At 39.7% G+C, this 14,276-nt stretch overlaps 2 protein-coding genes across 4 annotated transcripts; one reads left to right on the top strand and one right to left on the bottom strand.

The window, feature by feature from the left end:
- The first annotated feature begins 1,947 nt into the window (after positions 1 to 1,947).
- LOC133976180 (potassium voltage-gated channel subfamily A member 7-like) lies at positions 1,948 to 7,032 on the top strand. Of its 3 annotated transcripts, none has more exons than XM_062414319.1 (3): positions 1,948 to 2,256; positions 2,578 to 3,307; positions 5,245 to 7,032. In XM_062414319.1, coding segments are annotated over exons 1-3 (1,629 nt in total). In that variant the 5' UTR covers positions 1,948 to 2,254; the 3' UTR covers positions 6,142 to 7,032. The 3 variants fall into 3 exon arrangements, with proteins under 3 accessions (XP_062270303.1, XP_062270305.1, XP_062270304.1); XM_062414321.1 differs by having other exon boundaries at positions 1,949 to 2,306; XM_062414320.1 differs by having other exon boundaries at positions 1,949 to 2,306; positions 2,536 to 3,307.
- Positions 7,033 to 8,536: 1,504 nt separating this feature from the next.
- Positions 8,537 to 9,683, bottom strand: fgf21 (fibroblast growth factor 21). The gene is made up of 4 exons (XM_062378747.1): positions 9,536 to 9,683; positions 9,187 to 9,264; positions 8,939 to 9,042; positions 8,537 to 8,858 (listed from the first exon to the last, which is right to left on the bottom strand). Exons 1-4 carry the CDS (start codon positions 9,681 to 9,683, stop codon positions 8,568 to 8,570), a joined length of 621 nt encoding a protein of 206 aa, XP_062234731.1. The 3' UTR covers positions 8,537 to 8,567.
- Positions 9,684 to 14,276: the final 4,593 nt, after the last annotated feature.

The following is a 14,276-nucleotide window of genomic DNA, read 5'->3' as shown; positions in this document are numbered from 1 at the left end:
ATATGAATTACTTACAAGTTTTTTTTACATTAGGTTTAATAGGTCTGTGTCTTACAGACAAATCAACTTTTAAGTAGTACATACAAAAAAGTAGTTTGAAAATCAGGACTTTTTAAGAATAACCTACTTAATTTACTAAATAATCTCAGCGTGGTTTCATGGGAAATGATTAGGCTCTTTATGAAGGCACTAAATCATATAGTGTAAGGACCACATGGCAAGAAATAGTAATAGAGCCATCTATCTTCTACACTATATACCCACTATGTGGTTTAAAGGTTTCTGCTGTGATACATCGCTGCATGAAGGCAAAATTATTCAAAACCATTTTATACAAGCAGAAGCACCTGCTTCTCTGTGCCAGTTTTATCTGATCCTCGACATTTATGGACAAAATTGTAATTTCGTCTTTGGTTTTTACTTCCTTAGCACAAAAACCTGGAGGAATTCCTGATTTCATATAGTTGTATTGTGTGTGTATCATAGCACTCCAGCTGGCAGTGTTTTTCTGCTGTGGAAAATGTCGGCAAAGGCCTCTTTCAATGTTTTCTCCTTTGTGCCGATACATCACTTCCCTCTGGTGGTTATACACAGTAGCCTCTGCTTCAGTAGATTCAGAAGAGCAATGACTAATAACAGTAAATCTCTTTTATTGGTTTATTTAGTACATATAATTAGTTTGTACTTTGGTTTGTCATTTTTATTTATTATTTAATTATTTCTACATACATATATTATTATCAATGTTGGTATAATTCTTGTACTGTATATTATTAACATATACTCATTTTCCTTTATTCTGCCAGTATACGTTCGGATAGACACATTACAAACTCATGGCTAGTAGGTTACAAAGCAGACGGTTTTATCATTAAATATATCAGCTTTAATTATTTAGTTTTGCTGCAATAGAAAATAATTTTTTACTAGGTTACTATCAAATGTTTTCGTCAAAGCTATAGAAAAGGGATGTGTATGCTATCTACATATTCAGTCCTCAAAGGTTCAGGTTGTGGATGATGGTGAAGATGCCAAACAAGGATCCAAAGAATTGTTTGGAATCAAAGCATAATGAGATTAGATAACATTTTATTGATCCAGCACCTGGGAAATTCCCTTGTTACAGCAGCAGCCAAGTCAGAATAAAGTAGACCAGAGAATACAAAGGAGTCAACCGGAAAATTAAAAAAAGAAAAATACTGAGTATGTACATAATATACACCTGTCCCTACAGAAAAATATTGATAGTAAATATAGGCAGAATGTATTTCCGTAAAGTGCAGTGGTACAGGATTGATCGCACAAGAATGTAAAAGTACAAGGCGATACTGAGATAGGAGGAAAAAAAACATGAATAATAAAATATGACATGATATGCTACACAGGTAATGTGCAGAGGATACTGATGTGCAAAAGAGAAATGTGAGGGAAATAAATGAGAGAAAATAACCTAAATAAAACCTGACTCATTTCATACTGTTACTATAATACCTCAGCTCTTATTTGACCATAATTAATTTATTATTACATCTGGATTAATATAGCCATGCCGATGCTAACATGATACTAGGCTAAAGCCATTTAGCTATTCCCCCCAAAATTATAATAAAACAATTATAGAAATGTGTTTACTGGAAGCTCACAGTTAAAAATATACAGAGAATAACATTTCTTAACCAACTCAAGTCAAACATACCAAAATAGCTCTCTTTAAACAGCAAATCTGTTGCAGTTGACCTATATTCTAAAACACTTAAGTAAAACAATATTCAACGTTGGCTGTTTATTTTGGCAACAGCAGGCTCCCTGTTATGTTCAAATCAAATATTTTGGGGTTAATGAAGTACAGTGAAAGCTCTGTCAGTCCGAGTCCCATGCTTGTTAGAGAGGGTCACTCCGTGCAGTGCCAGGGAGAGGCGACATTTGATAGGGAGGTTGAAGGTTGTCTTGCCCCATAGCTTAACTGGAGGGAAAGGACAGGGAGGGGCTGGAGGGGTCCTAACCAAGATTGTATTTCAACGGGACAGCATTACCAAAAAATTTCAAGACAGACAACGTGAGGCATGTTCCCCCAAGAAAAAAACTGGAGGCACAGGTCGCCGTACAACCTGGTCAGAGCGTTCAGCAGCACTGGGAGTGGAGCTGTGTGAGTTCTAACTGGAGTTGACAGCCAAACAAGGACTCTGTGTATATACTGGACGGACATGATGATAGAGAGGCAGACGGACAACCTGATGACCCACAGGAAACGAACATGTGATTTTTCATCTTTCCATTAGTGTTAGCCAGCAGCTGTTTTGCATTTAGTGAGTAAATACTTTTATCTCATTCACTGGCTACTAACATGGCTTGCTGTTCGTCCTTTTTATCTACAGTTGACCTTTGAAATAGCTTTTGGCAAAGTTTGAGTGATTAGAAGTTTAACTGTGATGAGATCGGTCACAAAAATTGTAAACAACGACACACTGCTGCGGTATCTTCCTAGTATTAGCTGAAAACTGAATTCCACTGATGGAACTATCACTCTGGTTTCAGACACGGTTTTCTTTTAAGTCCAGTTGTTCTCCAAATTGTCAGGAGAGTGGTTCGCCGCATTGCCTGGTGTGGAATACTCAAAGGGATGGACAGCAGCGACCCACAGGAAGACGAAAGAGGAAGCCGAAGGAATGGGAGCGATGGAGAGAAAGACAAACAGCTGAAGAACCAGCTCAACAATGAGGAAAAGGGAGAAAAGGAGATCCAAGGGAATGAGAAAGAGAAGAAGAAAGACCGCCGGCGTTCTGGGTCTCTATGGAGGAGTGGATGGGCGTTGAGTGAAAGACTTGCCATCAATGTGTCGGGGATGCGCTATGAAACTCAGCTTCGCACCTTAGCCCAGTTCCCTGACACCCTGCTAGGTGACGCCAGGCGGAGGGCAAGGTACTTTGACCCTCTTCGAAATGAGCTCTTCCTGGACCGCAATCGGGCCTGCTTTGATGCCATTCTGTACTTCTACCAGTCGGGCGGGAGGATTCGGAGGCCAGCCAACATACCACTGGACATCTTCATGGACGAGCTGATGTTCTACGAGCTAGGAGAGGACATCGTAAGCCGTTTCAAGGAGGACGAAGGTTTTCCAAAAGAGGAGGAGAGGCTGCTTCCATCCAACGAAATTCAGAAAAGACTGTGGATGCTGTTTGAGCACCCTGAGTCCTCATCGAGTGCACGTATCATAGCCATCATCAGCGTCATGGTCATTGTGGTGTCCATCCTCATCTTCTGCCTGGAGACACTACCCGACTTCAGGCATGAGAAGGAGATAAGAGAGGTAGGATATATTATTGAAATGTTGCTGTAGGTTTCAGAGGCAGATCAATATAGGGTTTTTCAATTTCAGGAATGTCAGGTGAATTTTCAGAGATCTGGACTAGAGAGAAGACAGCCTTGTGTCTCTCTCTAGGTTTGTTGCTCGAAATAAATACCTTATTACTCAATAACTGTCACATTATGCAATAACGTTCAATATCACAACAATCAATTCAAAGGCACTTGCTAAAACAGACTGTAACACTTAACTGGAAACAATTTATAACGGCACAAATCAAACCACCAGTGTAACAGGCCTTGAATGGGATTTGTGACTGCTTGTGTCAAAAGGTAACACGACAACCCTGGAAGCAGGTGTTGAAAGTAAACACACACTTGACGACTACTACAGTTTGTTATTGGGAAAAATACTGACCACTATTGGCCAATATGTCTGGAAGCAAACCAGAGACCGTCAGATAAGCTTATGGTGTGGTTATTTTAGACAGCAGTTAAATATGATACGCTTGGATTCAGGAAGTGGTTGGAGGGTACAGAGAGTACCGGGTGCTGCCTTGAATACAACTAAAAGAGAGAAAGGAAAGAGACAGTGAAGACACGGCTAGGTGTGTTAGCAGAAGGTCACACAAGTGACTGAACACATAGACAAGGGTGAGCCAAAGTCTTCCGGGTGGCTTAGAACTAGAGATTCAAAGGTCTCACAGCATGAGTAGCATAAGTTGGGTCATGTTAACACATACCTCCAAGACTGCTGTGCTAAACCGGGCTGCCTTTGCTTGAGCCAGTACTTTCATGGCTCAAGCAAAGCTGCCAGGAAAGTACTGTAACTTACTCCCGCTCGGGTCAGCGGCAGACCCGCTGAACTGCTTTGGCTATGTCACACGGCTGCAGTCGCGAGAGAGATTGGATAGCGACAAAGGTGCAGATGGATGAGGAATGGTGCAGCAAGACACTCTCATGTTTCCCTTTGGAGATCTCACAGGGTTATATTTAGTGTTAGGAGAGCCCTCGCAGCAGATCAACACATACAAATGTCCACCTTTAGAAATAAACACTGTCACTGACCCGCTACTGAACGCCATAAGTAATGCTTCTAGGTTTATTTAAACTGCCCTGAAGTGTTATATATTGCACACAGCCCATTACAGCATGTTGAACTGATCCTCTTATATCCATATCATCCGTTTTCATACTTCTTACTTGATGTTGAGTGTAAGATGTTTGAAATGGTTATCGCATAATGCTTAGCTGCAATGCTCACTGACACGGAAGATGAAATGACAGGTGGACTGAAAAAGAGATTAGTTGAGCTATGTGGAAATATAAAGCCGCGGATGTCATCCGCTTTTATGCTGTTGCCAAGAGTGAGGACCAATGAGATGGTGGACATTATAGGCTCCTGAAAGTCAGGGTAGTTTATTAGGACACCACAAAAACAGTATCCGGTAGTTAACCACTTTACGTTCTTTCTTTCTTGCCAAGTGGTAACTGCTCGTCTTCACTGAAAATACAGTACACAGCTGCAGCCACCGTCCTGTGAACTTGCCAAGTTACTACGATAAGTTGAGGTTAGAGCTACTAAACTGCTAAGCTAATTACAAATGTGATTTAGCCACTGGCCTGTGAGCTAACCTGAACAAACTGAGACAATTGCTCACTTTGGTTCTGTCCCAGCCGAATAAAATCTACATTTGTGCTAAACCACGCTAACAGGATGCCAGTAATAGCTCAATAACTATAGAACCTTGAAAGTGGTACAGTATAAATCTTGGAAAAAGCAAGTGAGCATATACATGTGGACCTATAGAGGGATCTTGTTCTGTGTAATTTAAAGAACAATTTGTAAAGTTGCAGTTTTGTAGTTGCATACTTTCATTATTGTTTAGTGTTGCTGTATTTAACGTGTGTTTTATGTTTTTCTTGCCTTCTTCTCTTCAGGAATATTTTTACAAGTACCACTCCCTCGATAAGAATGTATCCGAGACCATGCCTCTTCCGCAGAGCGTTTTTCACGACCCCTTCTTCTTGGTGGAGACCATGTGTATATGCTGGTTTTCCTTTGAGCTCTTCATGCGCCTCACCTGCTGTCCAAGTAAGACGCTGTTCTTCAAGGACGTCATGAACATCATCGACTTCAGTGCCATCCTGCCATATTTTGTGACCCTGGGAACAGAGCTGGCCAAGGACAATGATGCCAGTCCAGCAACATCTTTGGCCATCATCAGAGTCATCAGGTTAGTGAGAGTGTTCAGGATCTTCAAGTTGTCTCGTCACTCCAAGGGCCTCCAGATCCTCGGACAGACCCTGAAGGCCAGCATGCGAGAGCTGGGACTGCTTATCTTCTTCCTCTTTATTGGCGTCATCCTTTTCTCCAGCGCCATCTACTTTGCTGAGGCTGATCACACCGACACGGCCTTTATCAGTATACCACACGCCTTTTGGTGGGCAGTCGTCACCATGACCACAGTGGGCTATGGTGACATGTACCCAGAAACAGTATGGGGTAAGCTTGTTGGCTCAATGTGCGCCATAGCTGGCGTGCTTACCATATCACTACCAGTGCCTGTCATAGTATCCAATTTTAGTTACTTCTACCATCGGGAGACTGAATGTGTGGATCAAACTGAGTTCGCCCATATCCAGCCACTGGACGATGAGCCAGAAGGAGAGGAATCAGATGAGGGGGATGGTGATCCAGATGGAGAATATTATGCAATTGAAGGCATCTGTAACCCCCTGAATGGCACTCTGCTGGGTGGACTGTGCACAGCGCAGAGCACGGAGTTCAGAGGGGGAAATACGTATCTGAGCGAATCATTGGTCACTCAGGTTTAAGAGTTGTACACTTGTCAAGTGAGAGATGCTAAGAAAAGACTGAGAAAGAAATGCTGAACATATAGGAGTTCAAGGACCAGAAGCGCCGGTCCAGGTGAGAGAAACTTCAAAAAGAAAATGACAAACAGAAGCTGACAAATTGTGTAAAACAATCATTTCAACACTAATTTATCTGCAAATAAACTTTTATTACCATTTTGTGGTCATTTATATGTATTTATTGCAGCAGCAGCCTATAAAATGACGCTGAAAAACAGCTTTGGTATAATATAGTTTCAAATGCAGTTACATGGCAATACATGAGTTTAACATTCTCAGGGTCATAATGCACAGTTAATGTAATATGAGCTGTTTTATTTATTAATGCTATGGGTTTGTGTCTGTGATGAAAGTAAATCTCTGAATATCTCCGCCTTGAAACTACGATGTCTTAGTACTTTCACATTTTGTTGCCTTGTTGTTTGGAGCGTGAGCAGATCAATTATTGACAATGTAGACGTCACCTCTCATCAAGATTCAACCAAACACCAGAGGAGCTGTCACCGCAGACGCACTGAAATCTCCTGTACACCAAACTCTCACTCTCAACATTCTGCTGTAAGATATGTACAAAGTTCACACATGTGTAGTTTTGGCTTGTGTGACCTGAAGCGACTCACATGACCTTTATCCTGCTGTAATACAACACTGTAGCATTACTTAATGACAGTGATACCGTCTGTATTTGTGCCAAAGGGGAAAGGTTTGATTGCAATGGCAGAACTTCTCTATTTATTTGCTTAAGTATGCACTCATTGTTTTTAATAAAGATTATATTTTATAAATTTTCTTAAAAGAAGCTGTGTTATCTATGATTGCCTGTGGTAATTATTTAGAGCGACGAATTACACCTTTAAAAAATACACATTTGCCTTTTTGTTAAAGCTTTCTTGTTTCCGGATATGAATTAAAACAAGCTCGAGTAAAACAATCACACAAAATCCTTCATTGCTTCGTTGGCTGCATCTCTGAGAACAACACAGGGTTTGTGTTTCACTCCTGTTCGGCCACGAGCAACCTTTATACTAAGCTGCTGTAAGCTGTAGCATGCACTAACATTGCTCTCTCCGTTTCCCTGGAACACATAGGACTTTCCACAGCATCACAGGGACAAAGCTTGAGCGGTACGTGTCCTAAAGTAACATCCCAAGTGTTAACTGCTTCATTAATGGGTTTCAGCTGCCGTCAATGATGTCAGAGTAACGGTGACGGGGGAGGAGGCAGCGAGGGGAACTCATTGGGGGATAAAAATGGGATTAGCGAGGCAAAACAAATGGATGTAGTTTTAAAAAAGATGCAGATATTATTGTCAGAACTTTTATTTGTGAAAATCGATCCGTCCACACCAGGTGGAAACAAACAACAATAAATCAACAGGCATGACACAACAAATGTTAACTTACACGAATGCGTATACATGTACAAACCCCAAAATGTATATTTTGAAGTCAGCTTTAAAGGGGGAGGGAAGAAAGTTTCAGGTCAATGTCAACTCCAGTTCAAAGACCAAGGTGTCAGGTCAATTTGATTTAATTTAATTTAATGTCAGAAATCATAAATTGACCTGCTTACCTCCACTTCTTTAAGACCTGATTAAACTGTAAACAAATCCTCTACTATAAACGCTTTTATTTAGTAAAGAAGATAAATATTTCTTTTAAAAGTGCATATCTTTAACATCTAATAAAGACAATTGAATAAATTAAGACAGTATATGGGAGCATCATACATATAGGGAAATACATAAAAACTAAACTGTATTAAATTACATACACTCCATAAAAGCTGAAAAAAAAAAAGGATTGGATGTTTAATCCGAAAAAACACCTCAACTAGTGGAAAAATAGTGACATCATGACTATTTGTCCACTAGAGAGCGCCCCTGCTCTCACAATAATTAGCCCATCTCCTCCCTACTCCACTATGAAAGTTTTCAACTTTGTTCAAAATGAGTTTTTTCTCATTCAGATCACAAAAACATCCTTCCTGGTTTGTTTACAGCTGCTGTGTCATTGCTTGACACTTGCAAACAGACAAAAAGATATTTATATCATAATTATTTTTCATTCCTAACTTATTTCCAGTACGATAAACACATTTGAGTGTACAGCTCAACAAACATGAGCTTTCTGGGAATTTTGAGATTTTCATTCTAGAGAAATTATGAGGAACAGAAGTGTCACATTGTTGATGTTTCTACACGGAACGTTTTTCCTCAGACCAAAGAAAACCTCAGAATCTGAAGCCAAACATCTGCACAATAAATAAATAACTTAATATAATATTGTCGAAATAGACACATGTTGCTCATTATATATCAAAATCAAGTCTGCAGGTTCAACCTGGTCTGGGGAAACGTTGTAAAAGGCCCATGCAGGTGAATTCCTTTAATTGTCCCCTAAGAACTGAGGACTGACCACAGTGTTTTGGCCCATTCCCAGCAGGTCATCTGTGTCCACGTTGAATGGACTCTGTCTGTTTGGTGGTCGTTCAGTCACGTGCTCTCTGGTCAGGGTGTTCGGAAGTGGCAGGAACCGGGTGAAGGGAACCGCGTGTTGATCTCGGGACCGTTTCGATGCCAGAGACACGGGAAAGCCATGGTGCGAGGACAGGAAGCGGGTGTAGCCGTCCTTCAGCAACAGCTCCTGGAAGATGCAGTCACCCTCTGTGTGGTGCATCTGAAAAGAGACAATAGACGTCAGTCAGCGAATGGCTAGAATGACTTCAGGATGTCAAAGCTGTTCTTTGCTGACTGTACCTGTCCCCTCAGATGGCCGTCGCTGTCCATGCAGAGGAACAGGGATGATGACAGTCCCTTGATGACTATATGGCCTCGTTGGACAGATTTCAGCTGCAGCACACCTGGAAACACAGAAACATGAAATGATGGGTCGTCTCCAAGAATCTCCTGCTGCTCTCAATTTTCTGGGCCTCAAAGGATCCGGTGTATTGCGTTTATGTTTCCGAAAAATTAATTATTTTCTGCCTGTTGCCTTTAATACTCACTGTAAGGTGTCTGAACTTCACTTCCTGACACCCTGCCGTCCTGGGTCATCTGCAGATACATGCCGCTCCTGTGGTTATCTGAGAGACGAAGAAAAAGGGGAGACAGAAATCAGCATAATGAGGAAGTTAAGACATTTCAGAGCAACATTGTATAATCAATCTCTAGTATTTGCATTAAATCTGTGACTAAATTTGTAATTGTCAATGTCAAGTTTATTTGAGTCAAGCACATTAAACCTGGTTGAGCAAAATTCTAAAGTAAAAAGGTAAAATCAGAAATCAGCGATACGCATTATATCATACTACTTGGTACATGATAATAGAATAAAATAAAAAGTTGTATAAATACCTGTGTAGAGATGCACTTCTCTCACTTGATTGTTAAAGGACAAAAGGGGGTTGGAGTCAGGGAGATAAAACGCCCGAGAGGACGGAAGCAGAATGATAGAGAGGAAAGAGCATAGGTAAGAGAAAGGTGTTTGTGAAAAGGACACCATTTGGAACTCTCGAAAGAAGATAAATAAGGAGTAAATACAAAAAAATTACTTAAAAAAGGCTGGATAAAATATTAAATTAAAAAGATAAGTTATTTTCGCTTCAAACTCTGAACCATGCAAAGTTTGGTGTTCTTATAAAGGAGTTGGGAGAAGGAGGTCCCTCTTCATGAGAGCAACATGTGAGTCAGACATGATAGAACTGGGATTTACTGCTGAAGGAGGACCTGTGCTTCCACTCTATGTATGGGCTTCTTCCGTGTCGCGTACAGTCACTGTTGATCATGATGTCGGGGTTTCTCGACACCCACGGATGCAGGCAGATTTGAAATTCCTCCGAAACCTGCGACTCCATCATTTACACTCTTTTGGCAAACTATTTTGACATTGAACTCTGAGCAACAGTTTTTGTTTATGAAAAATGGGTGTCCCCCTTATAGCATATACAAACTCAAGGGTCACGGCTTGTTTGGTTCCCATTTTTGGCAAAAGAATGTCAAGAATATTCCTCCTATTACAGAGTTCTATTTTTTGACTATTCTATTTTTATTTCACCATTTGTGCTTGGTTCCCCGAAGGCAACAAATCAAATACCAGAAATCCTCCTTTGTTGTTTCCAGACAAAGCAGGTTGCAGAAACCAAGGATTCCCCTGCATGGGTGCTTGCACTTCAAAAACACATACATTTCTCAACGTAACACAAACACCTCTCTCTGTGTCATCCATTGAACACATTCTTAAAACAATTGCGAGAGGAAGCGACAAGTTATTTTTAGTTATGTTTACCTTAATTTGATTTATAGTCAGTGTGTGTGTGTCTGAGGGGTGATGATGGGAATAGTGAATCCTAAAGAAAAGGCGTGTTTACTGGACTGCAGCTGTGTAGTCGCCAGACAGGCCCTGACTTCAGCTTGTGCTTTCCGGTGACGAAACGTTGCGTGTCCCCCCCGAGAAACTTCACTTTGCCTTCAAAGTGCTTCCCCCCTCTGATTCACACCAGCAGCGTAATGGTCCCAAAATTAAATCCCCTCCTCATTGCTCACCTGCCAATCAAAGCAGAGTAAATACATACTTAGGTCTAGACAATTATTCACAATGCTGTCGGGAGAATAAAGTGATGAAAAGATTCATTAATCGTCCAATCTCCTTACAATGTATAGATCATTGATATATTTCATGATTTTGGAAAATTACATATATATAAATATATACATAGAAATGTAGTCAGAAACACTGTAAAATATATAGTATATATATATATATATCAGTGCTGTCAATAGATTAAAATATTTAATCGCGATTAATCGCATTTATGTCATAGTTAACTCAAAATTAATCGCGATTAATCGCAAATTTGTATCTATTCTAAATGTCCCTTCATTTATTTTTTCCCCATCATTTTTTTTTTTTTTTTAATGCTCTATCAACATGGACAAGTGGATTGGCTTGCTTTATGCAAATGTTTTATTTCATTGAAAAACAACATTGCCAAACAGAGCGCTACAAAATCAAATTATAAACTGCACATTTCAGGTAAACAAGGACTCAGCTTATAGTGCAGTTAAACCATGGCTTCATATTTTCTTTTTTTCAAGTTTGCTTTGAACATAGCAGTCAGGCCTCTCAAACAGACAAGCAACAAAATAACAAAGAAACAAAATACACAGGCAAGTGTCGGCCTACTTTGAAATAAATTAAACACAGAACTGTGTAGGGCTATTTGAGTCCTCCCGATATTTGTGGGAAATGTATGAAATAAGAAGTACCCTGTTTGTTAAATAAATAAAAACATATAGCTGCAGCCTAGTAGCTTAAAAATATATATTGTAGTTGGCGAAATATTAAAACAAAAAGCGAGAGCAGGTCAGACTGGAGGCGAACACAGATACTGCAGCTCGGTAGAAACCAACTGCAGCTTCTGCACTGATCGAGAAGCTGCCGCGCTGATCTCTGATCAGCTGAGACCAGAGAAACTCTGTGTTTTCACTGTTTCCATAGTTAAGAAGAGTCACTGAGCTCTGATCTCACTGTGTCTCTCTGAGCGAGTGCGCGGGTGCAGGGGGCGGGGCTACGGTGCTGTATCTGGAACCACACGCACACACACACAGACGCACACACACACAGACGCACACACACACTCGCCCGCTCCTTGTACTTCACGACTGCCTGATACGATGATGTTTTAAAAAATTATTGTGACTTAGTCAATCACCAACATGCAAAAGCGTGTGTCACACGGCGAAAGCGTGAGAGTTGGCAGCTCTGCGTTAATCTCGCGATAAAAAAATTAACGGCGTTAAAATGGGTTTGCGTTAACGCCGTTAATAACGCGTTAAACTGACAGCACTAATATATATATATATAGTGTTTATCATATGATTCTCACTGTCTGCTACCAACTCTCCACTGTTACTGAAGGGAACCTGAGCAAAAACTATACTATTAATAATATTATATAAGGCTGAATCAATTCCATGCGATTACAGTTTTTTTCCATTGCTTTGGCTCATTTCACGAAACAGAAATGACATTCTCAAAACAACACGTGCAAACCTCCAAACCACTGGGCACTTGTTCACAACAGATTGGAATATCTCATTCCTTTAATCAAATTGCAATTGTATTAGCACATCCTTGCAATGACAAGTACAATTTCCAACAGCTTGCACAAATTTCAAATGATTTAGCACACACTTTGCAAACGGTTAGGTACAATTGCCTTCAGTAAGCCCAATTACCAATTGAATATATATTGCTGGTCAAAACTGACTGTCGCTTCTCAGTCAAGTGGTCGTTCTCTGCAAAACATGTTGGCATAATTTCATTGTTTACATCATCACCTGCACAATAGTTCACTCCACTGTCAAAATCGTACAGGCACATAATACCATGAAAAACATCATGGTATATACTGTAATAAGGATCTGGGTGTCCCCCTTACAGCATATACAAACTCAAGGGTCACGGCTTGTTTGGTTCCCATTTTTGGCAAAAGAATGTCAAGAATATTCCTCCTATTACAGAGTTCTATTTTTTGACTATTCTATTTTTATTTCACCATTTTGTGCTTGGTTCCCGAAGGCAACAAATCAAATACCAGAAATCCTCCTTTGTTGTTTCCGGACAAAGCAGGTTGCAGAAACCAAGGATTCCCCTGCATGGGTGCTTGCACTTCAAAAACACATACATTTCTCAACGTAACACAAACACCTCTCTCTGTGTCATCCATTGAACACATTCTTAAAACAATTACGAGAGGAAGCGACAAGTTCTTTATAGTTATGTTTACCTTAATTTGATTTATAGTCAGTGTGTGTGTGTCTGAGGGGGGATGATGGGAATAGTGAATCCTAAAGAAAAGGCGTGTTTACTGGACTGCAGCTGTGTAGTCGCCAGACAGGCCCTGACTTCAGCTTGTGCTTTCCGGTGACGAAACGTTGCGTGTCCCCCCCGAGAAACTTCACTTTGCCTTCAAAGTGCTTACCCCTCTGGTTCACACCAGCAGCGTAATGGTCCCAAAATTAAATCCCCTCCTCATTGCTCACCTGCCAATCAAAGCAGAGTAAATACATACTTAGGTCTAGACAATTATTCACAACGCTGTCGGGAGAATAAAGTGATGAAAAGATTCATTAATCGTCCAATCTCCTTACAATGTATAGATCAGAGATATATTTCATGATGTTGGAAATTACATATATATAAATATATACATAGAAATGTAGTCAGAAACACTGTAAAATATCTATATATATTATCTCTTTATATATCTATATATATATATAGATATATATATGTTATATAGTGTTTATTATATGATTCTCACTGTCTGCTACATGTCAACCCTCCACTGTTACTGATATATGTATATATCTATATATATTTATATATATAGATATTTAGTATATATAGATATATAGTATATATAAATAATGTTTATTATATGATTCTCACTGTCTGCTACATGTCAACCCTCCACTGTTACTGAAGTAAACCTGAGCAAAAAGTATACTATTAATAATATTATATAAGGCTGAATCAATTCCATGCGATTAATAGAAATGGGATACAGTTTGTAAAGATGAAACTCAGCCAGGAGAGGGTGCTCCCCTGTTTATTCTTTTACTCTGTTGGTATAGTTGCATAGTGTCAGTAATTACATCACTGCCAAAGCCACAGTGTTAAAAAAAACAAATGTTAAAAAAAGACCAATTGAAATGTTTTAATTCATATTGTTCTATTTCTTGTTTTCATTATGACTCCATAGATTAAGGATATGTGTGAAAACAGCCTATATATCAGTTTATATAATTTATCAGTTATAAATTAAATTTATTTGTAAAATTCCCCTTATATTCCATCTGTTTAGAATTTACAAAATAACACTGGTTCTATAAATAGCCTTGGTCATGCCTAAATATGTAGCTTGAGGTTTCCTCTTCCTGTCTTGGCTCCTCTCCAGACCACGTTTCACGTGATTATGCAATTTCGTCAGTGGTGAAATAAATATATCCCTACGCTGTAGCATAATAGAACAAAAATATTAAAAGAATGCATTACACATAACTAAAGCATTTGCACTACAGGACCACATGG

This window comes from Platichthys flesus, chromosome 20 (genome assembly GCF_949316205.1).
Source record: "Platichthys flesus chromosome 20, fPlaFle2.1, whole genome shotgun sequence".
Lineage (NCBI taxonomy): Eukaryota > Metazoa > Chordata > Actinopteri > Pleuronectiformes > Pleuronectidae > Platichthys > Platichthys flesus.
This window is presented reverse-complemented; position numbering and strand designations above follow the sequence as displayed.

Excerpts from the sequence above, each read along its gene's own strand:
- fgf21 (XM_062378747.1), bottom strand. The coding sequence starts at position 9,683 with ATGGTGTCCTTTTCACAAACACCTTTCTCTTACCTATGCTCTTTCCTC. Across the intron at positions 9,265-9,535 it reads AGAAGTGCATCTCTACACAG|ATAACCACAGGAGCGGCATG; the intron begins GTATTTATACAA and ends TTCGTCTCTCAG. Across the intron at positions 8,859-8,938 it reads ACGGCCATCTGAGGGGACAG|ATGCACCACACAGAGGGTGA; the intron begins GTACAGTCAGCA and ends GTCTCTTTTCAG.
- LOC133976180 (XM_062414319.1), top strand. Across the intron at positions 3,308-5,244 it reads ATGAGAAGGAGATAAGAGAG|GAATATTTTTACAAGTACCA; the intron begins GTAGGATATATT and ends TCTTCTCTTCAG.